The 27,011-nt window shown below is 45.9% G+C and overlaps 1 protein-coding gene across 20 annotated transcripts in view; it reads right to left on the minus strand.

Moving 5' to 3' along the window:
- Positions 1-26,248, minus strand: part of LOC131592447 (RNA binding protein fox-1 homolog 2) — a 171,281-nt gene extending 145,033 nt beyond the window's left edge. For all 20 annotated transcript variants that reach the window (XR_009280612.1, XR_009280613.1, XR_009280614.1 and 17 more), the window contains exon 1: positions 25,760-26,248. Coding sequence is in view for 8 of the 20 variants with exons in the window: in XM_058863965.1 (XP_058719948.1) it covers positions 25,760-25,963 (204 nt within the window). In the remaining 12 variants the exon portion in view is untranslated. The remainder of the gene's footprint in view (positions 1-25,759) is intronic.
- Between the last annotated feature and the right edge of the window lie 763 nt (positions 26,249-27,011).

Consider the following 27,011-nt stretch of genomic DNA (forward strand, 5'->3'; position numbering starts at 1 on the left):
ACAAAATCAAAGCTAACCTTTCAACATCCCAATTAAGCAATTCCATATGAAAAGTAATGAGTGATTCCTGCTATAACACAATGCTATTCCACTATAGAAAACACACCTTTGCCTTTCTTTTTACATCTACCCTGTAGCTGACTGCCACCTTCTTATGGGCCACAGACAGGGAGAATGGGATGTGGCCACATGCCAAACCTCTCTATAACCAGAGTGCAATTTATAAAAGTAATAATAAAAAATAAATTCCTAAAATAACAGGTTTTCTAAGCCATTAACCACGGACTCCTTGGAATCCACTTGTGCTATACAAACCTCCTCACTGCTCATGCAAAGCTCTTGCTAAACATGATTGCCCTGAGTATACCTGCATGGTAGCTGTGGTCACACCTCCCTACTGCAAAGCATATGAAAAAAGTGAAATCCTGCCTAAGCTGCCAGAAATACCCAGCCTAGACAAACTGCACAGGATGGCAGGCTATAGCTGATGTCCCAACCTAGGCAAATAACTTATGCAGGAGGGATGAAGCATTTCCATGCAAGCAGTAGTCACAGCTAGAACACCATTAAAACAAGGGAAAAAGGAACACTTATCAAAGGATCTCCTTCCCTCACAGAGGAGGAACACCTCCTCTCTGTAAGAGTTTTAAGTACATGTTTTGTTTCAAAATTTTAAGAAAAAGGAACAAAAAGTTGGGAGATGGCTCTGCAAAGAGAGGAAGATACAAAACAAGCACCATCCACCTGTTATGGGGGCCAAACCAGACATTTGCGGTAAGTTACTGTTTCCATTTTGCAGGGAAGCAAGGTAAGCCTCTCTGAAGACTTTTCTAAGAAAGATCATACTACTATGGAAAGCAAAATGAACCAGAGAGGTATCTGCAAGCGGTCCGAATTATTCAGTTTGGTCCAGATAGGCATGCTAGCCCTGCCTATAAGGAATAGATGCTGCTACTTGTATTCATCCCAGAACAGACTTAATGTATTAATGGAAAAATGAAGTGAGAGACTTCCAGCAGTTTCAGGTACTGGATATTCTTATACATCCTGTGTGTAAATACAGCCATCAACAGTAAAAATAAGATTGCAATTAAAGGGCATGAGCTCATAGGAAGAAATTTGGCCTGTGAAAGGTCAAGACAAGTGCCAGAGAGCTTTGTGGTGACTGCAGTAATAAAGCCCCAGGCTGCTGCACCCCAGGAACCTCGGAGACTTCAATATCTCTGTCTGTCAACCAGGCAGGAGACAGACATTGTTCTTTCCTGCACCATCCTACATGCCTCCAATGTATTTCTCTCTTTTTACAAGCTTTAGGTTTAGTTAAAATCCAGGAAGTCCTCAGGAACAGCATACAAACTCCTCACAGAGCCTCAGTTCCACTCTATTGTCTTTATGGATAGCCTGAAGCCACTGGAAAAAGACCCATGCTCCCCTCCAGGAGGTCTCAAAACCCCTGGATTGCACATTCCTGCCAGCATCACACAAAAGCATCAAAGCCCCCTCCCTTCCCTGCCTGCAAGACAATGTAATAAACAAGTCGGTGGAACTAACCCAAACTAGTTCCTCGTGGATTTGTACTCTCTGCCCCCTGACTGTTTCCCATTCCAGCCTCCTGCAGCTATAACCACAGCCCCCATCACCATGCTCTGCTATGGTCGCTCTGGGCAAAAGGGAGCAAACGCCATGGCGTGGCCAGACCAATCATCCAGCTGCTGCACATGGAGTGTATAACCCACAAGTCCTGACCGCCTTGCCTTCCGTGTCTGCATCTCTCCCACCCCATCACCATTTTCCACAAAGCTTTTAGGAAGGCAATAGCATTACAATTCCTCCAGCTTTAAAATGGAATTGAAATTACCGCTTGGTTTGTAAGTGTGCAAGTGTGGGCAAGGATTGTCATAGCAGATTCACCTAAAGCTTGTTTCCTTCACAATTTAGTCTAAAAACCTCTCCTGTGTGCAATCCCTGGAGACTTCTTTGCATTAAGAAGTAACATTTCCCTCCCTGAGCCTGCAGATGAAATACAGAACAAAAGAGATCTAAAAGCATTGGGCTCCTGAAATTATAGCATCATGTATCTTCCTATGCAGCACACTCAGATGAAGGAAACAAAAAAGGGAGCCACCCTCCCACTGAACACAAAAACATCTTGAATTCAGTACGGAAAAACTGGCAGTGTAGCAAACCTCTGAGCTGGAGCAGACCTAAGGCACTGTGGCAAATAGCAGAGGAGAGGGCCAGTCAAATCTTAAAACCCTGCCAAAGCACCATTTGGTTCTTTTTGTTTTATTTCTCAAGGTTTCTTTGTAAATATAGCCAACATTTTTAGTCAAAGCTCTAGACAATTGCAGTCCTACAAATTCAGTTCTGCTTACTCCTTCCTTCTGCACATTGCTCAACCCAAGTATAAAGGGATTAAATCTCAAACTCCCTTCAGCTAGACAGCAATACAAACCTTTTAAGAGTATGCGTTTTACAGCCAGATTAAGCCAACCTCAAAAATCACTGTACCAACAAAGTAAATCACTGGTTTTTTTCCTCTCTAGTTCCCAAGTGTGCATCCCTACTTCACCTCTTGCATGCGCAGTAGGGATCACAGAAGAAAACTGCAAGTCAGATCAGCCTGCTGATCCTCCTGGAAACTAATCCCTCAAAAAGGAGAAGGATTAGATTCACAAACAAAGGTGGTCGCTACAGGCCACGTAATCCCTAACACCTGTACATGGGAGGGTGCATGACCACATGGTTGGAGCCAGGGAGAAAGAAAGGCTTCTCTTTCAAAGAAAGCATATTTTCCCATCAGCTTAAACCAACTCCAGCAATAAGAACTTTGCTGACAAGATTCCTCCTTAGAAATTATCAGTCCTTGACCTCTTGCATTTCAGAGCCTTTTACACAGGCATCTAAAACAATGCTTTAGGAGTCAGAATTTTTACTCCCTTGAAGAACCGATCATCAGAAACATCAAGCAATCATCTGAAGCAGCAGAAGAAATTAATGGTGTCATCACATTTCGTGGCTCTCCTTCTTCATGCCAAAACATCTCAAGTACTGTATGGCCTAACCAGATACAGGTGATGTTGGCTCATACTTTGCTCCTTTCTCCCTCAGAAGCAAGGAGCAACACAAGTCTGCTGCTGTTGCTTCACCAGAGACTGGAGCTGCTTAAGTGAGTTTTCATGAGCAAAGTGGTGCTCTAAGGACAGCAGCAATGAATGCTCAAAACCAAGCTGTCATGCTTAGTCCGTTAATTTTGTCCAGGGCTGTGAGAATCCAGGAGGGAAAAGACATTTTCATCAACTAAATCTGTCTACTCTCGGTAGATATTTTTCAGATCAGTAATTGGAGATCTACAAAAACAAGTGCTAATACCTGTTTCCCCAGCTTTTCCCACTGCAAAAGCACTGCTCTTAGCTACAAGGCCCATCTACCACTGCCACAAACATGTCACAGATTTGACAAGACCAACTGCAGTACAGTAATTCTGGGGAGAATGTTGATGGTAGGATGAAGCATGTAGAAGACTTCATTAGTAGGCACACTAAAGGCATGCATAACTTTTAGTGTAACTTTAGTTTACTTTATACTTTTAGCTATAACTTTTCTTTCACAATAAGAATGTGAACAAAAAATCTTCAAAAACCAGTCTTGAAAGAGCATATATTGCTTTCACTCACAGGGACAGAAAAGAACAAAACATTGCTTAATGCATTACAAGAAAGCACCTAAATGATGACCACAGATGATAGATAAGGTTGTGTGTATATAAAAGATATATTTTTTGCATTTGTATTATACAAAGTTATATATGAACCTGACCAAAACTGAAACATAACAAACCCCTAACTTGCTAGGCAGCTACTGGCACCAATGGACATTTTGCAGCTCTAAAACTGACACAAAAAGGAAGAAAGCTCTAGGAGCATTCCTGAATTTGCAGTGTATCTTCCTAGTGCCAAAAACAAAGTCCTGAGGCACCAACACTACCACCTGTAGTGTAAAAATGTTTGTATCAAGATGAAGCTTGTAATCCTCCTGGGTGAAAAACTGCACCTCCCAAATCCCATCCCATGTGAAGACAGCATTGCATCAGTCAGAGTCTATTGAAAGATAACACTGGTGCCTGGAGGATTACTTGTGGCTTTAAAGCAGCAGCAGAGAAAGGAAAAAAAAATAATGGATACTGTAATTTCACATAGATGTAAGTGCTGATGAGAAAGCTGTTATCAGCCGCACAGAAAGACATTGTACAGATTCGGGACAGAAGGACTGAACACATGTAAATCACAGATTGAATTCTGTCCCCCACTGCTCTTCAATCAGAACAGGAAGATGAAAGAAAAAGACCAAAATCTGCTCCCTTCAGAAAACAGTCAAAAATCTCCAGGGGGAAGAAAAAAGAAGGAAGGAAGAAAAAGTTTTCCCTTTCTCCTGCTGCCGTTACTGAAGCAAATATGGCTATAAATGAGACTCTCCAAAACTTAGAACCTCTACTACACAAAGAGAACATAAAAGCATAGAGTCCCACACCTTGACGACAGGCAATTCTGGCTCTCCTGCATCCTGGAAGCCACATATTACAACCAGGCTTAGCTTCCAACTGACTACATGTAGACCTCACCATTTATGAGTCCCAGTTTGCCACCTTTTGTATTTACTTCTGGAGAGGCTGGATGCTTCTGCCACAGCAAAAATACATTTGCAAACCTTGTGTACTAATCAGGAAGTGCAGTCCTACACTTTCTCTGGGTTGCTGCACAAAGGCTTCACACCTTTGCAACTTCATGTCTCCCACTCATCCAGCTTTAAAAGCAAGAGAAAGAAGCTTGTTTCAGACATTTCCCTCTCCTCTTCTAACAGGGAATAGTACACTTCTCCATTCCTGTATGTACAAAGGACAAAACAGACGACTCTATCCTTCATTCCCTTCCTTCTAGCCTTTTTAATTCAACAGCCAGTCAATGCTCATACAATTTGTGATTTGGGCTTTCCTGGGGCTTTTTTTGCTCCTTTTTCTCCACTGAATTACTCCGCTTTGTGCTGCAGAGAAGCCACAATACTGCAGCCACCACTTTAGAGGTAATGGCACACTCCATTGCTCCAGGCATAAGCGCCAAAGTGGGAAAAAGAAGGACAGCACATTGTTCCTCCCACATTACCCAACACAACCACACACTGCAAACTCTGGCCAGTGACTCTCAAAGACTGCCTTTGGCTGAGGGGACAGCATTCAGCAACAAAAGCTTTCCACGTCCCAGGAGAAAGGTGCACTACTCTGGCATCCAGCATTTGCACGGGTGTGAAAGGACTGGGTTTCTCTCTGGAAAGAAGCTCTGTTTTCTCCAGCATCTGTCAGACCCTGGGGACCCCTTAGCACTTTATCAAATGCTAGTCTCAGAGGTCTGTAACAGTACAGGATTAAAAAAAAAAAAAAAAAAGCCCTTGTTACTTTGTACTCCATCACTTACATAACGCCTCTACTACAGAAATCAGTTCTTGAGGAAAATTATTGGTCACAATTCTGATTATTACACCTATTTTGCTCATCAGTTACACCACTCTTCAAATATCAGTGTAATTGCTAAAGGAAAAGTCAATCCATTGTCAAGGCTAATTTATTGGTCATAATCCAAAAGGAGATTCTGGACAAAGAGCACCAGACAAAGAAAGAGCCGATTTACATGATCCAATTAGAGGTGAAAAAACACTCCTCTGTGTAGCCAGGAGAAGGACCTGAAACTCCATCCGCCCCTGTCAACTGGGACCAGAGCACTTGGGTCAAAGGAAGCTTCCCCACAGACCAGCCACCTGCTGTAATTGCTTAAAAAAGAATATACAGAGGAAAAAAGCAGACAATCAACACAATGAAGATGGTACCAAACATATGTCCAGAAGTTCTTATTAAGTGATAACCTCCTACCGAAAGTATAAAATGTGTCTTCGACTGCTTTTATGAGTTGTGATAATGTGAACAGTAGAGATCTTTTAAATGTTTAACAAAAAAAATTATTCTGATTACTAAGAGCAACATCATAGACAAAAGGGAAATTGTTTCTCTTAGAACAATAAAAAAAAATTCCTCTCAGAAATTGTGAAACATATTTTTTTTTTCCTAGCACAATTACCCCTGAAAGCTCAGGATGCAGGAGTAAGGAGAACCTCAAATGGTGTGTGAAACATCAGGATGTGGTTTGCAGAGAAATCCACTCCACCAAGACAAAATACAGATAGGACACAGTACCAGATACCGCAGGTGGGGAGCTGGGACTGGAAGATCAGGATCAGGGAGCCCAGGCAGGCTTCAGCACGGCTGCAAGGCAGAGACAGATAAAAACACACGCAAACCTGCCAACAACCCTTTGAGCAGCAAAAGGGCCGGCGCCCACCTACGCTGCGGATGAAAGGGCTTCAGGACAAGCCAGGCTCCCCGACCTGCAGCTACACAACTCCGGGGCGAGCCCGGCGCAGGCGGCCGCCCCCCGCTCCCTCCAGCCCCGAACACACGGGGTGCCCCCGGGGCAGGCGCAGCAATGAATTCATCGGCGGGTGCTGGCCGGGTGCCTCGACACGGGAATTCAATAGGAACAGCAGGCCGAGGAGGAGTGAATAATTCAGGCGCTCCGCTCGCTCACACCATGCCGGGGAAAGATGAAGCCTGCTCGCATCGCCTTGAGCCGCTGGGCACGCTCCCGCCCGGGGTCAGGAGCGAAGGCTCTGCGCGAGTGGCGCCCGGCTGCTGCAGCCCCGCCGCGCCCGGGAGAGCCGCCGGGCCGCCGAGCCGTGCCACGCTGGCAGCAGCCCGGCCTGCCCTCGCCACCAGCGGGAGCGGAGCGCCGACACACTACACAGCACGGCTTGTTCCCTTCGCACACACAGCGCCCTGTGTCCCGCCGGGAAGGAAAAGCCACCGGCAGCGTCATGTGCTCTCCATCAGCCCGGCTCCCAAAGCTTAAAGCAGAAGAGGTTGAAGGCTATTCTCTTGCAGCCGCTGCTCTGTCCCTGGAAATAGTGGACTAGTCTATCAAAAATAGGAAAAGGTGCGGGGAGGGAAAAGAGGGATAAAGCAAGACGATACACGTGTGTTGGGGATATGAAAAATGATAACCTTCAAAGCAATATCGTTTTAACACTGCATCAATACAGCAGAGGAAACAGCTTTAGGAAAAAATCCTCTGTGCTAGTCAGTCCATGTCAGGCCATGTCTAATGATGACCTGGAGCACACAGAAACACTGTGGACAGTTTTCAGCTACTCTGTGCAGACTGAGAACGCATAATTATTACAATTCAACACACTCCAGAAACACAATTTCTTCTTGCCACCATTAGAATGGGAAAACTTCAAGAAGTGCAAAAAGTATTTCCGGATTTCTTTCCTCCCCATTCCACAAAGAGACATTTAATGCTGAAACTGTTCTGCCAGACCTCGAGTCTTGAGGCCAGAACAGACCTGGCAGATCAGGGCTAAAGTTCTAGGTGCTCTCATTTTTCAATCAGGCATCTCCCAGCACATGCTGCAACACGGCAAAAATGCCTCCAGCACATAATGAGCATGCTCCCTCCTCCTCCAGCCCAGCAGCCAGTTTTGCCCCAAGACAAGGTAGCCCACATTATCCTACTGGCCAGGACAAAAGCATTCCAGATCAGCCAGGGCATGAACTAACAGCAATTACTGCAGCCGACGGCAAGATGCTACGGCAAGATGCAGAGCCTCACTGCTGCTGCTAGCAGCACTGAATCGAGGTCTTCCCATCATTTCTGCTCTCAAGGACTTTCCAAACAATACGGGATGGTACATTTCACACGGCGGCCGGCAGTACCAGCTGTACTTCCCAGCGAGCTGTACTTGCCAGGCATCGCGCTACAGCTCAGACACGTGCAGGCAAACGGTGTCTGCAGACGGAGGTAGATTGGGTTCACCGTGCTCAGTGTGAGCCCAGAGGGAGAAAAAATATCTCATTGATACTCATTCTTTTTCCTGCACAGCAGATCAACAGGGCAAGGCATTTTAAGCACAGATGTCTGTCCCATTACGGATCTCCCTGGGGCCTGCCAGGACTTAAGACTGTAATTCAGCAAACAAAGAATCCCAGACAGAACATGAAGCCTGGGCTCCAGAAGCAGCTTCTTTATCTTTACTGCATTTTTTATATTTTTTTAAAAAAACTGGCACTCTCCTAACTGTCACACAGGTAATGCTTGGAGTGTACAAGTCTGCACCAAAAACTGTGCAGAGAGAAAACCTTAACAAAGGTATATTAGCTTTGAATACAAACTCAGTTCAGTGTATTTAGATCGAGCCTTTTGACCTTCAGGTCTTACTGTACAAACACCTGCAAAACAGTAGCTCTTCCTTTGTAAAACAGAGGTGGGATGAGAGAGAGATAGGAGAAGACCATTAAGACTGTCTCAGTCTAAATCCCTCATTCCTTTTAACAAACAGGAATTACTGCATCATTAGATTTAGTGGCAGTACTTAAAACCAAATCAGATTTGGCGAGAGGAAAATAAAGCTATTGACTCCTGACATTTGCAACTTTAAGTATATTAGACTAGCTCCTCCATTTATATTTAGTACACCAGTAAAGAAAGCAGCAGTGTCTAATTAACCAGACACAGCATAATCTTCGCTGAGGGATCAAACGCACCAGAAACCTTCATCTTCCTGGTGCCACGGCTCCCTGGGAAGCCAGGCTCTCACACGCTGCGGAAACGATCCCAGCCGGGTGAGTCACCACAGCCATCCCCCAATGGGCTTGAACCAGAGGGCCTCTGGAAACAGCTGCTGGGAGAACAGCACAAAGAGAGAAATTCAGACAAGATCCCAATATTGCCTTCTCCAAGAGGATTGTTTTATTTTTCTCACTTCATCTGTCCATGCCTCCAGGGACTTGTCTCCCTACTGAAGGAGGTAACAACCATCGTTTTAGCTTCATTGACACCATCATGGATTCTATAAGCCAGAAGAAACTTATGAGACATTTGAGTGCCTCTCAATGTACAAAGAGAACCTCCTGGAAAAGCTCCTGTGCAGCAAGGTCCCAGGCCATTACTTAGCAGAACAGGGAAAGGGAAAGCAGAACAAATTGGGGGGTACAGAGGGTTTCAATTTGGGAGTGCAGTGCTCTGTCAAACACTGCCAAAGCAGTTTTTGATATCCCCAAGATTTACAGCTCTCACCTACTTCCCCAACTCAAATCTTTCAAGGAATTTACTGATTTCCTACAAGCTCTGCACTATAAAACAATTCCAGTTCTTTTTATGTTTGCACTTGGCACAAACAGTGCTGGCATTACTTGGACACATGCTGCCCAAATTCAGAGAATAAAGATGAAGGACGCAATTTCCCCTTAGCTTTACATTCATTATAAGAAGCACTTTTCATAAGTGATCCTACTCACTCCAGGAAAATTGGAGCTATTTTATATCATGACATTCAACCTACAGGAAACCACAAAGTTAGAACTGAAGAGGAATATTCACAGAGAGGAAACAGCAGGAAAGGGACTAGATTAGTATCTTCAACACACAGAAACTTTTCCAACTCCGTTTCACTTCCTGGGCCAGCTGAGAGTCACTGAGCAGCACTGTGCTGCGCCCAGCTGAAAACGTGAAACTCAACCCCGAGATTCCCCCTGACAATCAAAGGAAGGGTGGGAATCTCTCAGTGAGCCTGCCCAGGAGGTGGAAATATAACATATCTGGCCAAAACTCATTACAGGGTATCTCCTGCCTTTCTCTTCTCTGCTGCTTGCTCACTGTGACATCCAAGCTATCAGTCACACAACTCCTCAGCATGCAGCCGCCTGTACCCCCCTGCCCACAGCCTCCCCATACACTCCCCAGCATGCAGCAGTAATTGCCTTTCCTATTAGCCCACAGCGACAACAGCAGCCATGGCAACCAGCAATGATTTTAATAAGTTTGGTCTGTTTTCAAGGGCAGCACACGCGTGCCGGCACATGAGCACATTGCAGACACGCGCCAAGGGGAAGGAGGACCTACCATCAAATACAAAGGCAGAGTCGAAAACACACTTGGATCAGAGAAACTGCAGATGAGCAAGCATTTACCCCCCTCCTCTGCAAGGGGAGCGGGTGTCCACTCACTTCTAAAGCAATGTGGATGTGAGAAAGGTAGACAGTGGCATGCAAAGGACTCTCCTTGCGGAGCTACAGATACTACCAGGTGACAGAAGTGACATGCAGCTGCACTGTGGGTATGTCATGCCACATCACCTCACACACTGCTGCTGTCAGCACTGTGAGATGGGCACAGCCAGCACTGGACGCCAGTTTGCCCCTTGAAAGGACAGCAGAGGCAACACATCCACCACAGTGGAGTCAGCTGGATGTAGAGACAAATTCTCCTCTTTGGCATTACTTATTTTCTATGAGATCACGAAAAAAAAAACTTTGAGCCAAATTGAGCACAGAGAGAAAAGATCACTTCTTTCAGAACCTATTTACCCCCAAGTTAGTCTCAAGGTATGAGTCCACACCATGCAGCCCAACACAGAGTCACTACACAGAGGCTGTGACCACTGTAAATACCCCACAAACACAAGGATTGGTGGCCCAGAGCAAAGGGGTGTTTTTAGTCAGACCAACCTACACCAGGTGGTCTAAAGCTATCTTAGTAGTACTGATAGAACATTTGCAAATCATAGATTTAATACTACTGTTGTTTTTTTTTCAAAAGCCTTTTGAAGGTTTAGCTTAATCAGCTGTCCATCATCCACTCACCAGCTGCTACAATGGGACAATTTCTGCTATGCAAACTGTACCAGTAAATCCATATAAAAGACTTGGAGGAAACAGACAAGAGAAGCGAACATGAAATGGTGAAGTCCAAAATTCCAAACTGGCTGCAAAGCTTATAGTATCATCCCAGTCTCACAAGCTATGCAGACTCATGAGAGAAGGCATTTAAAAAAAAAAAAAAATTAATCTGTAGCACCTTGTCCATGTATTTTACACAAGCCTAAAGAAAATATGAAATATCTAATAACAGGATGCAGATCCATATATGTAATTAATTCTGGTGCTAGGGAAAGATGCTGTAAAATGCTGCAAATTACCTTCTGCTAACACAGCAAGCTGATGCAGAGTAAGGCAAGAGCAGTGTGCAGCTCACCACATGTTCCAAACAGCCTCCAAGGACCACCCTTTAGATGGAGGTGACAGCAATAAAGGAGGCTGCCTAGTTCAAACAAGGGAAGGAAAGACGGCCCACTGAACCCAGCGCTCTGAGATTTCTGCTCCTCTGCAGGTGACCTGGGGGACTTGTTTCATTTCTCTGTGCATCACCTCACACCACCTCTCTTCCTAACATGAATACTATGCAATTAGGATTTAAGAAGGGTTCAAATCCAGGATAACTGAGGCTAGGCTAAAGAATACAGGGATATTTAAGTGCTAAAAACAAAGGATTATATCAGTGAACAGGAACCAAGAGTTCTGTTTTCATTCCTGTAATGCTATCTGACTTGAATAAACTCTGTGGATACACTAGCCTTTGGCTAGCCCATACATGACAGAAAAAACCTCCTGCTCTCTAATGACTGAGCCACATGGGAAGCAGTAGACAAAAAAGACTTCTGGGAACCTACACTGTTCTCTTTATCTGCCACCTGAGCTGTGACTGTGAACCCTTCCCCCAGTCAGTAACACTACTTCATTTCTCTGTACATCCTCCCTTTCCAAGCAGCACATGAAAATGACGCTCCATCCTTGCCAGATTCATTGCTGCCCAGGGGTTTAAATACAGCAGCAATGAATTGACTGGTCTTGTTAATTTAATTCAGCTACATGAGAAATCTGTAAACAGAAGCACAAGCCATGACAATACTATCAGAGGGCTCTAAACACAGAACTGAAAATTTTGCTTTTGGTTATCACTGCTAACCATGCAAGGAGGAAGAAATTTTTCTGCTGGATATTTTACATTTTTACTGTTTAAGCTCTTGCAGGTAAGAAGAAAATTTCCTACAGGCAACACTGCTTTTTCTACCCTGACAATTAGCTTCACATACAACATGCTGAATTAGCATTTGACCAGACACACTTCCAGCAACTCCAATCCAGGGTTAATTTAACAGACATGACAGTACCCCTTGAGTCAACAGGGAAGGCAGGACCACCTGGCCTGGCTCCACTGGGACACGAGATGGGAGATGACTGATAACCACATCCTATCCTTCCTTCCCACTGCAATCTTATTTTCACAGTGCACCTGTTCAAACGCAGCCTGTACAAATGCAACAGTATTTTTTTTCAAGCAACTTCATGAAGATAGTTGCCTCTATGAGGAGCACTATGCAATAATGATCCGTATATAAGCACATTGTTCAGAAAGCAAAGATAACCATCTAACTGACCCTGCACCCCAGGAAAATCCATACAAGACACAAAAATATTTACCTGCAAAGTGAAGTTGGGAAACTCTCCCCTACTTAATGTGACTGTATTAATTATCAAAAGTCCTGCCCAGGAAGTCAGAGGCAGAGAAAGCCATACAATGGTAGGAATTCACCCATGGAAGAGGAACAATGCCACATGTTTACTCCTGACCAAGGGGTCCAGAGATTTAGGGATTGTCTTTAAAATCCTATCCTAAAAACAAAAGTAAAAATTGCCAATCCCAGAACCAAGCAGAGAGATCTACAGACCTCAGAATCTTTAATTGCAAACTTCCAATATTTCAGGCATCAAGAAACTGGTGACGCAGTATAAGAAATTGCTTAGGAGAATGTACATTAAATTTGTATTTCAGACTAACCCTGAGGATCAGGTAAACTACACAAGCCAAACTTGATATTACTGTGCCAGGAGGGCCGGTCAGTTTGTCCACTGCACTTTTTCCAGACTATATGTATTATGTCTATCAAGCACCAAATCCAAGAAAACCAACTTCAAAGAATTCCTTACAATATATACGAGAGCCAAAGCACTGAGATTTTATGTTTATTTAAACACAAACCTCATAAATGAGCTTGCTCTCACCTTGTCAGCAACAGTGACTAGCTGACACCAGGCATCTTGGAAGATTTCAGTGCACAGGAGAGTCAAACACATCCATCTCCTGCTACACTTCCCAAGGATGGTCAGGGACAGGCATTACTTCAGGCAGACTGTCATCACATTCAAGTCACAGCCAGAGGACTCCTAATTCTGAGGTAACAGGACCATTCTCTCCAATCTGCCCACAGATTCTACACCTCTACTGAAACACAACAGAAACAAGAACACAGGATGATCCAGATCTACTGAATCACTATCCATTCCCCATTTACATATTAAAACATGAAGACTGGCTAGTCTTTCTCTGCACATAGAGATGCCTCAGAGTTTTGGATGCCAGACAGGATAAGAAAAGAGAACCATGTCAGCAAAGGTGAAAAATAGTGGCTGCTATAGAAAGGATGGAACAAATGTTCTATCAAATGCCACACTGCAAAGCAAGCCAATACCCCTATCAAACTCCAATGGAGTTGCCAAACTCTGCCCTATGAAGCTACCAAGCCTATGAGCTACTCCTGTGGTAAATGTCTGCAGTAATCATGAGGTCCAAAAATGAAACAAATACCATGCTGGAGAGGAAAAAAAGCAAAAACTATATTCCTGTTTTCACTAGAAAGGTCATGCCTATTTAAGGAAACCTTCCCAAGAACTATGTACATGGTCCATCACATCCATCAACAAAGAGTCCAGAGTTAAGTGTAATCACCCATCAAAGAATTCCTAGTCCTTAAAGGGGTCATGGTTGAAGCAAAACCAACTCATGCTACTCCTGGCATGCAAAGCAGTCACAAATACCTGATACTGCCCAAGATGGAAACATCAACCCACTGACCAGCAAAGAAGGAATTCTTACTTAACCCTTTAAGCAATGAACAGCAGGAGGAAAACACACACACACACACAAACACACACACAGAAGACGTCTCATAGCACCTCCATCTATTCAAATCAACACCTTCCCCATGGGAAACAACCACCCTCAGGAGAACTTACACATTGGTCTGGCTGAAAGAAAGATACACTCAGATATGTTATCAGACCTATAGACAGAGAGGTTTCAAGATAGAACATGAAGCATGAAGAATTCTTAGTGGTGCTAATTTGTGATTTATCAACAGATAAAACTTATTTTTCTGAAACTGTAACATTTGGTACTGACCATATAATATTCCTGTTGAAAGCCAGATGAGATCAGGCAAGATGGTGAAATGCAGCAAGCTTTTTGAAGAAGGATCTCATCAGGGGACAGAGACAAACACAAAAACCAGACCTAATTATGAGCATAATTTCAGTTTCCTAGCAAAGCCACACACAGACATATCATATATATATATATATATGTGTGTATATATATATGTACGTATGTATGTATATATATATGTGTGTGTGTATATATATATACACATACACAAGTATCAGCTGGTCAGACAATATATACTCAAATACCAGTCTTAGCCTCATTCACCACATCCATGTCCATCACAACAGCACTGACTGGTCACAAGTGGGCACTAAGAGAAGGGATGGACAGACTGTATGCTGGTTTTGGCTTTCATACAGTTAATGTTCCTCACAGTAGCTGTTATAGGGCTGTGTTTTGGATTTGTGCTGGAAACAGTGTTGATAATTCAGGGATGTTTTAGTTACTGCTGAGCAGTGCTTACACAGAGTCAAGGCCTTTTCTGCCTCACCCCACCAGTGAGGAGGCTGGGGGTGCACAAGAAGCTGGGAGAGAACACAGCCAGGACAGCTGACCCCAACTGACCCAAGGGATATTCCATACCACATGGCACCATGGTCAGCATATAAAGGTGAAGGAAGAAAGAGAAAGGGGGGACATTCAGAATGAAGTCTGTCTTCCCAAATCACCATAACACATGATGAAGCCCCACATTCCCGGGGGATGTCTGAATGCCTGCCTGTCCATGGGAAGTGGTGACTGAATTCCTCATTTTCCTTTGCTTGCACGTGTGGCTTTTGCTTTACCTGTTAAACTGCCTTTATCTCAACCCACAATTATTTTTTTACTTTTAGTCTTCTGATTCTCTCCCCCATCCCAGCAGGAAGGAGTGAGCAGCTGTGTGGGGCTTAGCTGCCAGTTAAGATTAAATCACAACAGATGGAAACACTGCAGAGTGAAGTTCCATTGTAACCCTCTCTATCTGACAATCAAAATCCACAGTTGGTCCATTTCCTTTTACATTCTCCTTTGCTTCTCTGAAGCATTCTCTGGCCCATGGTTGATACCTAAACAGCACACAGACAGTACTGTCCCCAAATGCCACTATCATCTCCTGCTGAGCCCATCCCACCATCTCAAAGGTTGGCCTTGTCTCCTCTCTCCTCTGTCTATGACATCTCAGCTCAGCTCCCACAACACGAGGCACTTGGCATGCAGACACCACGCTCAGGGAAATCTAGGATTTCCCTGAGAGCCCAGGAAGTAAGTAAGACTTTTCCAAGAAGTGCTTAGGTATAAAGGTCAGACAGGGAAAAAACTGCTAGATCCAGCTGGTGACACTAGCAGATGCCAGGCCTCCAGTGGATTCATGTGAGCTTTGGAGAGGACACCAGCTTCATCTTCTCACTTCAAGGTAATGGGAATTCCCGTAACACATGCAGAGGCACAAAGAAGGCATTGCCAGGTTGGTCTTTATCTCCTCTTTCCAAAAAGCAGTGGAATGGGGTGTTTATTCCTCCCCTACAGCTTTATACTACTTCCAGTGTTGTAGTCTGACAATCCTAGCAGTAAGATCAGGCATCCAGCCCAAAACTAGGCTTGTTGTCTGGGGCTCTCTGAAGATGACAGAACCCCAGCCATATAACACAATTCTGGCTCCCCCTTTACTCAGCTAAGGAGAACAGAACTGAACACCCGTGGAGAAGCAATAAAAAGCAGGCAGTGATGGGATGCATGGAGGACTCCTTATTCAGCAAACAAACAGGAGACACCAAGTCCATGATCAAGCACGTATTTTTCACCCGAGACACCTGAATCCCAAGTGGCAGGATTCCTTTGCAGCCCTAATGTGTCATAAAGTCTCCTCAGCAAACATGCCTCTGTCCTCCTTGCTGACCCCACGAGCAACCACACTGAGACCTGAGTTGTGAGGAAAGGGGGAGAGCTGCCAGCCCCCATTGGGAGCCAGCACAGGGAACGGGTCAGGAGCCGGTTCCTGCCTTTGCTGTTCACACAGCAGCTCTTTGCTTCTTAACAGACCGAAACACGCTTTTTAACTCAAAAGGCAGTGGAGCTACATTCTCTCCTAAAATAGCAACTGCAAAAGTCAGGGGCTGCAGATTAAAAAATAGCAACTATCCATGCAACTCCCAGTGTTTCCATATGTGCAGGGATGTTACAAAAAATCAGGATTATGTGCTACTTTTTCCTAATTCCTGCTTTATTCAAGCCTAAGAAGTGCTGTGTTCTGAGCAGTAAAAACAGCTGCAGAAACCCTAAGGTAGGTGGTTTCGTAGTTTAAGACAAGCAGCATCCATTCCACCTAAAATGTTCATTAGATTTCAAACCTTATCTTCCAAGTAAAATTTCACTATGATGCTGACCAATCTTCTTAATTCAAGCTGTTCTGCTGGGTTTTAAGATAAAGACAACATCACTGTACATTTGGCCAACATAACACACTTAAGGATTAGTCTATGGAAGCAGCATGCATCATTCATATATATATATTTATATAGTGGACGTTGTAGAGAGCTGCAGATCAAGGATTAAAACATCCCCAAAACCCGACCTCAATAAAAAAGGCCCAGCTACAATTGAAACTACAAATAAAAATAAATTAGATTTTAAGTGTCAATCTTTTTTTGGCAAAACTGGTCTTATTACCAAGTACTTCAATCCCATACTTCCACAGTAAGACACAGTATACCTTTTCTACTTCTCAGGAAACTAAAAAAAATAAAATCATCAGTACCTGTGAAGCACCCACACTACAGTGGTGAGTACTGTAGAAGAGACCATTAAAAATTAATAGGTCTGTATTCTGTGCAGGGTTTAGGTTATCTGCAGTATATTCAGTGTGGGGTCACACATAAGAGGAAAAAGAAACAAAATATTGGATAGTCCAAAACCTGACCTCACACCCATTTTAACTGGTTACAAAACTTCCATTAAGTTTAATAGCGCCTCAGTGAGCACCATCCATTTGCTGCACTTGCGGAGATGAAGTCATCTCTAAAAACATAAAAGGTATGACCACATAATTATGACCTCACGATGCCTTCTTGTCACACTCTCCTGTTGGGCAGTTACTGGCTGAGTTCCAGCCCCTTCAATGTGGATGCCCCACAAATTAAAGTCTCCCTGGCTGCAGCCTGCTGTGCACAGGTTCTCACCCTGGCACATTCCCTGTCTCCTCAACCCTCCACATGGAGGAAACAGCACCTGCAGTTCCAGACCCAGGACAAACATAACTCCAGAACCACTGCAGAGCTGCACACCTCTTATAAGTAGAGCACTGAGAGCATTCTGCATTTCCACACCTCAACTTCCACTACTGGACAAAACAAATAACAGGATGAGCAGGTGCTTCAGAAGGCAGCTGGATTCTCCTGCAGCCTGATCCAAGAGACATTCAGATCTGCAAATCAGTAGCAGTGTAGCATACGCTTCATTGCCTCTGTTTCCCCCATGATTTAAATAATTCCTGAGGCTACTATAACACAAACACCTGTCTCCCACCCTCACACATGCCACCAGCCCCAGGACATCAGCCCCTACCATGCTGCCAGCCCCCACTTCCTTTGGTATGCCCCATGGTTCCATCTACTGCAGCAACATCACAGCCTAGGCTTCCTTCCCTGAATGAACCTTTTGGATCTCCCCAGGCTGTGTGGCTGGTCCTACTCATGGGAGCAGAAGCAGCGCCACTCAGACAGAGGTCTTTAATCCCAGGAACCACCCTTCAAGAACTAGTGCCTAAAGGCAAGGAGAAGCACCTACTAAACCTACTCCATCCTGGTCCAGCTCAGCTCCAAAGCGGCACAGGGCTTTTAAAATTAAATAAGGGTAGGAAAGAGGCCTCTGATGGACCTGCTTTCCAGAACAGCAGAGTACAAAGGGTAATGAAGAAGCCATTGCTTGCACTTCCCCTCATTTCTTCTTCCCACAAAAGGCAAGCAAAGACACAGAATAGAATAAAATCAAAGAGGCAGACAGAGATGGCTCAGAAGAACAATCTCTCACTGGAGCTGCTCAGACAGACACTCTTGGCTACTCTGCCTGCAGATCCTGGGACCCAGGAAGGTGCCCAGCCCTGCAGCTGGGCAGAGCCTGACCTTCCCCCCGCCTTGCTGCCTGAGGTCAGTGAGCAAGCTGGAGGAAAGGCAACCTTCCCAGCACTATCTGGGCAGGAGAACAGCAACCACAAGCAGCAAAATTACAGCACCAGAATCCCAGCTAGAGCCTCCCCTCAGCCCACACAGCACTAAATCAAGGCTTTTTAGTGATGCCTTGGTGGGATTTTCTTCCTGGGCATCACCCTCAACAGTGACAACCACCCCAAATGTCTGCAAGAATCTCCTACAGAAATAGCAGTGGGAAAGCTGTGCAGAAAGCCTCACTTAAAAGTGCACAATGCTGCAGTCCGTTGAAGAAACATGAGCCAGATCCCAAGGCCCCAAAGGCCTCTGGGGAACATATTTGGATATTTGTGACACACAGAAAGGCCACATAAGGTTGATTCTTTCGCCTCTCTATTAAAAGAAATTTAGCTATGCACAGTCAGAGGGAAAAAGTGCTGACATGATGAGGGATTTTTCCCCCTTAAATGGTGCAGCTTCTTCCTGATCTTTATGCTAATAGCTGCATTATTGCTGAGGCAAATATAAGCAGATAAAACCCAATAAAGTCATGCAAGAAAAGCAACAAGTGCTTCCATTCCATGCTCTTTGAAGCAAGCATCCAATCTTTCTGCACCACAAGCTCTCCTGGACAAAGGCAAAAATAAGCAACAGCCCCAGTAACACACAGCCACTTTACAAAAACATGCCAGCCTGAATCCCACTGTCTTATCCAAGTAGAAGATCTCATTACCTCTTTTCTAATCAGCATGAACCACGAGTACCCTCTGCCCACACTCCAAAGGTTAGGAGCTGGCACAATGGTATAGCTGACTGAACACCAATGTCACACCAAGTGAGCTGACAGAAACTGCCAAAGTTTCCTGTTCTGTCCAAGCAGATGCTGGATCTAGCTCTAGTTCAGCTGATGCTGCTCATCAAACAAAGGGGGCTTTTGTATACAACCTTTGTGGCCACTATACCTCATATCACTGCTAAGGAGTTGGCATCCCATTTCCTTTGGTCCAGCAAGAGAACTGATAGGGGTGATTTAGATAGATGTTGTATGTATGTGTGACAAGCCAAATGAGAGAGAGACTGGAACACTTCACAAACACCCTGGAAATCTTCCAGAACCCAGGTTAGAAATCTAGAAAACTACACGGTCTTTCTCAGCAAAGCTTTCCTGCAGGAGAGGTAACCAGGCACAGCTCAGCAGAGCCCCAACAGGGAACACCACAAGGTCCAGGACTGGTGAGGACTGTTTCAACCAGTCCATGCCATCAATGGACTTGGTTCCTACAAATATCTCTAATTCAGCTTGGAAAAAATGAGATGGATGCAAGAAAGTGAAGCAGAGAGAGGACAAAGCATGCTAGAGAAAACGTATACAGATCTTTCAAACTGAATATACAAAAGATTGCTGGCAAAATTAAATTTACTGGAGAGCAAAGGGAGTTAAGGCCCAAAATGCAGTCAAGCAGCTCTAATCCCTAAACATCGGGATTATCTCATGACAGCTACACTCGGGTGTCCACTCAATACCACTGTAAAATGTAGATCAACAGAATGCTTCAATGAACTGGAACTCGTTACCTCTAATTGCTTCTCTCACTTCTCTTCTGGATGTTCCTCTGATCCCTCAGCCACCGCACTTCAACAGCAAACACACACACAGAAGGTAAAGTAATATCAGAGATGGACAAATTAAGTAAGAAATTTCCAGACAACCAAAACATCTGCCCTTCTCTGTCACTTCATACTAAAACTAAGGTTTGCTGAGTGCCACAAGACAAGTCAGCAGCACGGAGTGGCAGGTTTTAAAACATTTTCAACTAACGTGATTCTTAACATTTTCCACAGGGGCAGAGGTTTCTGTGCAGCCAACCAAACACTGCTAACGACAGGCTTTATTTTTCCAAGCTAACAGGGGTATGTCCTTCAGCAGCAGTTTCCAGGGGGCCAGAGACCACACACAGAATCCTGTCCAGATCCATCTCAACTTGAGCCTGGCTTCCCAACCCCTAGTGCAAACGAAGTAGTTGATTTATTTTATTTTATTTTACTGCTGCCTCCTTTGTATCTCATGTGTTCTGGTATTCCTGCTGCCACTGGCCTCACCACAGCAGTGGCTGAAAGGGTGGTCAGGGTAAAGCACAAAGCCAGCACAGGAACACAGCTGCTAAACCTTCTGCGACCAGCACATCTTTGAGACAACCTTGAACACAGAAGTGCAAACCCCCAGTGCAGCAGGATAAGGCAGGGGCCCTGCTTGCTGCATCACTGGGAGGAACAGCCGACAGAGGGTATAGCACAGGACGTGCCCAGGAGCTGCTCCAAACTCAGCCAGGTGGGCAACTTTTCCAACACCAAGGGGGAGACCAGGCCTCCTGCAAAATAACAGAGCGCTCGTGTTTCTAAATGGGAATTCTGAAAGGAAAAATAAAAAGCTTATGTGTACAGCTGGTACCCATATGCAGAAGGAAACCATCTCCAGTAGAGCCAGAGCTCTGTTTAGCTTCCAACCTCACAAACGTGGCCATCACCTTTGAACACAAACCTCTGGAATCTACAGAGAAATACTGAGAGAGCCGGGAGGAGTATTAAAGCATGCAGAATACTTCACTTGGGCTTTTCATTTTCCTGAATATGGCAAGAAAAGAGCCAACATTAAAGCACTCTTAACAACTCTAAAATCCCAACTTTCAGTCTGTTTGCCAAGGGTTTTCTTTGAACTGGAGATTTTCTAAGTGTTCCCAGACTGTGTCAAGTCTAACTCATAACATTCAAATATTTACAAAAACAAAGGGCAAATGCAAACAGAGAAACAACAACAAACTTAGAGGTGATTCATTACGTCTCATCACATCAGAAATATTCTGTTGAAACAGCATCCCAGGAAACCTCATCCTGGATCCAAGGTAGGGGTCAAAAGACTGAAACTTCATTTCTTTTACTATATTATCTTGTATCCCCTGCATTGCTCTACATCTCTTTACAAAGACAGCCATGCCATGAAAAATAAGAGGGAGGAAAAAGCTAACCTGATTATACAGCTTTTCCACAATTTACTGGAACTAGATGTTCTCTTCTGTAAGATTTAAAAATACAGACTTCTAAAGGGTCCTTCACAGCACAAAAGCTGTTATTCACTGGCCCCTTCTCGATTACAATCACATTCAGCCCTCTTATTTGTAAACCCAAACGTATGTAGAAATTATCAGCAGACTGATTTCTTGCCATCCCCCCTGGAGCACCACAAACAGGCCACAGCTTGAACAAGGACATTGGTTGTCATGAAGCACCAGTCATGCCCCCACTCTCCCTTTTCTGCAGCACCCTGCAGTTCAAGGTGCTGGAAGGAAGTCAGGCTGCTAGAGGGTGTCACAGAGCACCTTCTGGCTTATGGTAGGATGAGAAACCACAGACTATCTTGTGGAGCAGACTTATCGTCTATTACATCATCTTTTAGTCACAGGGGACTGATCTCAACACCACTAGTCATTTTTATGAACCCTGTGCTGACATGGCTGAATGACAACACAAAGTCACCACTCATTGCTGCCACTAAAGGTTTATGTGGACTGGGCAAGGCGCAGACCACAGCTGCATTAACTGTCTGTCCTGACCAGCTGGCCAGGCTCATGGTTGCAAGAAGAGTAATTCTCCCAAATACTCAGGGATACTGAGCACAAAAGTCATTCATGAAAGGGGAACAAGGACCAGCTCTGTTCACACCTTGCATCTAACTCCTCCCATGTATTACCACCAGGTATGATTTTAATTTCCTAACCAGCCTAGATCCCATAAAAAAGATAAATCAAAATTCAGCTTAGGGACTAAACAAGGAGTTGATTAACTCATTCAACCCCACACAAAGCAAGGGAAAGATATTTTAGTAACTTTTTCAGCAGTGTATACTGTCCAGTACACCTCTAGCACTTGGAAAGGGAAGACAAAAAGAGCACCCTGGAATTATACAATTGTCTGCAGCTTGAAAGAGAAAGAGACACTTCCCAGCTAGCCACAACATTTCTCATCTTTCATCACACAAGGAACAGAGGAGGAGAGAGATTGTTGCAAGGGTACTTTCTCTTCCATCGGTGCAGCAGTCAGTATTTTCTGACAAGAAGCAAATACAGCTGCATCAACAACTGCATTTCAGTGCAGTTTTACAAGTGACTTAGGCTAACATAACTTTCTTTTTTTACCTTCTCCCCTGTGTTAGGCATTATTTTTACTCAGATCAGCAAGCAGATCCAAATGATACAACCATCCAAGACAGCAAACAGAGCACAAGATAGTCCTTTGCTACTATTTATACAGTTAAAAAGCAGCAGTACCTTTGGGGCCTTTTACTTCCAGAGCTTACAAACCTATCCAAATACTTCCAGGTGACATTCCTGGCTGGTAGCATTTGACTTTCGCCATTTATGGAACAGAGGGAGCTAAAAACCAGCAGTTCCTTGTAGACCTTTTCCTCCCACGCCATGATTAACTGAAATATGTCCCAGAAGCAGATAGCAGCCATGATCCGATTTGTCCCAATCCCAACTCAAGCAGCTTTACACCACCCTCCTAACAAGATCAGCACTGGCCAAACACCATTTATCCGGCCTGATCAAAGATGGATTAGATAATGAAACCCTAACAGCATAAGCTGTCTGAGCATGCTGGCCCGAGACAGCAGAAAACAAGAAGCCCAGGAAATTTAAGGGCTACTCAAAGCTTTTAGGCACCCTCAAGCCCCAGGATCTTAATAACTAGCTACTGTCTTACCCTCCTATAGCCTAGTTTTGATATTTCATGCTCATAGACCCCCCAAAAAATTATTAGTTTTACAGCTACATTAGCAATTTATTGCTAATTATTAGCATTAATTTATAAAATTAATGATTTATTTCAGCATTACACGCTGTGTTTATATCCTAAGCCATTGGTAGGTACAGGTTACTCAAAGAAGAAATGGTGGTGGGCATGGCATTCCATGATTCCTTGCTATCAGTCCAGAGACACAAGGTCACCAAGTTTACACAGCAACAGCCCGTGGCTCTGGAACAGGAAGTAGAAAATTGACAGGATCTCCAGGAAAAACAAGGTACAATGGTTGCTGGTCTTATTTACAGCTTTCAGAAAGCCTCTAATACATATGAGAGGGAGGAAAAAAAAAACAACATCAAAGAATAGGCTCTTTATTCCTCTTGTAAGCATTATATACAGTTAAACATAGAGGATTTACTAAAGAGGAGCTGGTTATTTTAAAATAGGTACTTCAAAAGAAGGCACTATCTGAACTGACATCCTCATGAAGGGAAATCTTGTGTTTTGTCTTTTAAGCAAAAAGATACTGAATTTCCCAAACATTAAAGAACACATTTTTCCTACTTCTGATATTACTGGGAAGTTTGGCTTCAAATTTGGTACTTCTTCCTTGCAAACATGAGAAGATTCTCCAAATATATAAACAACAGTCTTTAAAGCAAAAAAAAAAAGTCAAGGGAAACTTCTGGACATAGAATCATAGAATGGTTTCAGTTAGAAAGGACCTTAAAGATCACCTAGTTCCAAATAATGGTATGAATTTGTACATATATACATACACACATATATATGCTTATTTTCATCTTTTAAAATAAAAGGATTGAAAAATCTTTTCCATATATACACATACAGAAAGATTAAAATTACACTAAGAATGCCAAATAAGTACAATATGTGTGTCCTAATCTGAAGAACAGCTACACTCACTGCAGACACACTTAAAAATTGGGCTGTACTAGCTGCACCTCACCTAATTTCTCCACTGTTTCCCACTATTTGGTACAGAAACAAACCCCAGCTTTCTGCTAATTAATTCCACAATCAATCCCTAGCATCATGACCACCAGTATTACACACTGCTTCAAACACACACTGTTACAGCCCCATGGCTGAAAGCTGCACTCTTACTATCTTGCATTATTCATTGAACAAAAATCAAGATACCTTTCAATGTAAATATAGGGGGGAGCCTTTTATCTGTAGAAAAATTGTACTCAACTGCAATTAAAAACAAAACAAAAAAAAAATCAGATTTTGCTAAACCGGCCCAAATCCTGTCCTGGGCAATTTTCAGTTGATTTACCCAGGTTTATATCAACAACAACCAGTCAAACCACTCTATGCAGGGTAAACTGGTGCATCTTCTGTAACTACACAGGATCTCTGCCTCACTTCAACTCTGAAGAGCTAGAAGAATTTCAAGTCACCATGCTCGTGCACTCATTCATAACTCCTAGCAAGGCACACCATATAAACACTCCTTCGATGTCGAGCATCTTTCTCCTTGCAATTGTACACATTGCCTGAGTCATCCTTAACACCTACGTGTGGGAGAACACACTACTTCAAGGGATTAAAGAGCACAGCACGATTTTCGCTTGCCCTTGGGACAGCACAAGCAGCAGCACTTGTGTACAAAGCTCCAGCAAGCGCTCAGGCCACACCATCACACTTAGGAAAACATGATGCTGTGGGGTGGAGAGACCACCACGAAAGGCTGAACATCAGACAGAACCACAAACAAAACCTTCCTGCTACAAGCTGTTTAAAAAATAAGTAATTCTTGAGCATGAAAACTGGGGACAGCCTGGGAAATAAAAAGGAAAGAGTGTTGGCCGGCACTCGGCATCTTGATGAGAAACACCATAGAGAAAACAGGATGCTCCCTTTGGAAAGCCAGGAGCGCTAAATAACCCCAGAAAAGGTGAGAAGAGAAACAAGTTCAGATGAATAAATCACGCTGCTTCCAAAGATCTCTGATACACTCATCACGAGAGACAGAAGCAAAAAAGGCCAGTGCAACTGCAATAATAAAACAACCCTCCACAACACCCAGACAAAGGGAGGCAGAAACACCTTGGCAGCATCACCCCACAAACAAAAAGGCCAATGCACCTGAAACAAATGATGTTTTGGGGACGATCAAACCGCGCTGGCAGCAGACGACAGAAACGTGGGATTCTGAACCAGCCTAGAAGACGCCCCACTACCCCGCTTCTCCCCCTTCCCAGGGAGCACCTGGGATTTCTCCTGGTGCCGTACAAGCCCCAAGCGCCGCGGGTAAACCCCGCCGACCCCGGAGCGCTGCCGGTGCCCCGCGCCCGGCCCGGACACCGCGGCCTCCCCGAGTTGCCCGGCGGTGCCCGGGGCGCCGGACCCGGCGGCGGCTCCCCCAGGGCCCCGCGCCGCCGCTCCACGTGCTGGCCTGCGCCCCCGGGAGCCGCCCGGCTCGGCCCGGGGAGCCCGGGGGGAGCGCCGCTCGCCCGGCTGCCCGCGGGGAAAGGGCCGCACGCCCGAGCGCAACGCGCCCAACCCCGCAAACCGAAATCAAACGCGGCCCGGCTGAGTCCCGGGGAGGGAGAGCCGGGGACGGCCCGGCCCGGCCCTGCCCGCTACCTGCATGCCGCCGCCGTCGGCCTCCGCCTCCGTCCGCAGCCGCTTGCTGTGGCCGCCCTCCGCGCCGTCCCCGCCGGGCATGGGCTGCTCCAGCTCCGGCTCCCGCTTCACGCCGCGGGCGGACCCCGCGCCGCCGCCGGCCAGGAGCTGCGGCTGTGGCTGCTGCTGCTGCTGCTGCTGCGGGGGCTGGCCGCCCTCCGCCATCCGCGCCGCCGGAGCCCCGGCCGCCCCCCGCCGCGATCGCCCCGCTCTGTCACCGCGGCGCCCGGCGCTGCCGGAGGAGCGGGAGCAGCAGGAGGAGAAGGAGGAGGGCGGCGAGCCCCGCGGCGCGACCGGAGCAGCAGCGGGCGCGCCGGGCTCCGACCCACCGGAGCGCCTCGGTCACGGGCTCGGCGGCGGCTGGGGAGGGGCCGGAGCCCCTCGGCAATCTCCGGAAACGCCGCCGGAGCAGCGCGACCCCCGCTCGGAAACCTTCGGCGGCGGCGGGGGCGGAGGCGGGGACGGGCGGGGCGGGGCGGGGCCGGCGCGGGGCGGGGCGGGGCCGGCGCGGGGCTCCGGGAAATGGCCGCTCGGCCGGGCCGCCTGGGCACCGCCGGACAGCGGGGCTGCGCCGAGCCCGCCCCGCCGCCCTGTGGGGACAACGGCGGGTGCGGGACCCCCAGCCGGGCCGCGGCGGTCGCGTTGGCCGTAGGAGTGCGGGGCGCCCAGCCCTCGGGCAGAGCCGGGTCCCCCGTCGCGGGCCGGCTTGGTCCCGGCCCCGCTGGCGCGGGGCTGCCTTTGGGCGTGAGGTTTCCGCAGCGCTTCCGTAAGGAACTGAGGCGAACCTGGGATGAGGGGTACTGGCCTGACCCCCGCTTCAGGAGCATCCAGCAGCGAGGGGTGTGCTGCCCGGCTCCGGAGCCCCGGAGCCCTGCTCAGCGCAACCTCGCATCACTCAGTGCATTGTGTTCTTTCCGGCCTTTCCCAGGCCTCCTCCCTGCACCTCACTCCAGGGCTCGCCGCGCTGCCACAGAGCACATCTGATTTCTTGAGGAAGGGGCTGCACTGGTTTCCTGTCCCTGATGGCCTCTGTGGGTTTCTCCTGCATTTATGTACATATATATCTGTATCTCACCTCGTTTCTTCTGCTGCATTTGACTTCCAACTGGATGGAGACACCAGTCTGCAAGAGCCCAAAGCCTGTTCATCAGCCCCTTCGTGTGTCTCCACGTTTTTGATCTTGAGAAATAAATTTGGGATCCTCAACCAAAAC

Source organism: Poecile atricapillus, chromosome W, assembly GCF_030490865.1.
Source record: "Poecile atricapillus isolate bPoeAtr1 chromosome W, bPoeAtr1.hap1, whole genome shotgun sequence".
NCBI classification, from domain to species: Eukaryota; Metazoa; Chordata; class Aves; order Passeriformes; family Paridae; genus Poecile; species Poecile atricapillus.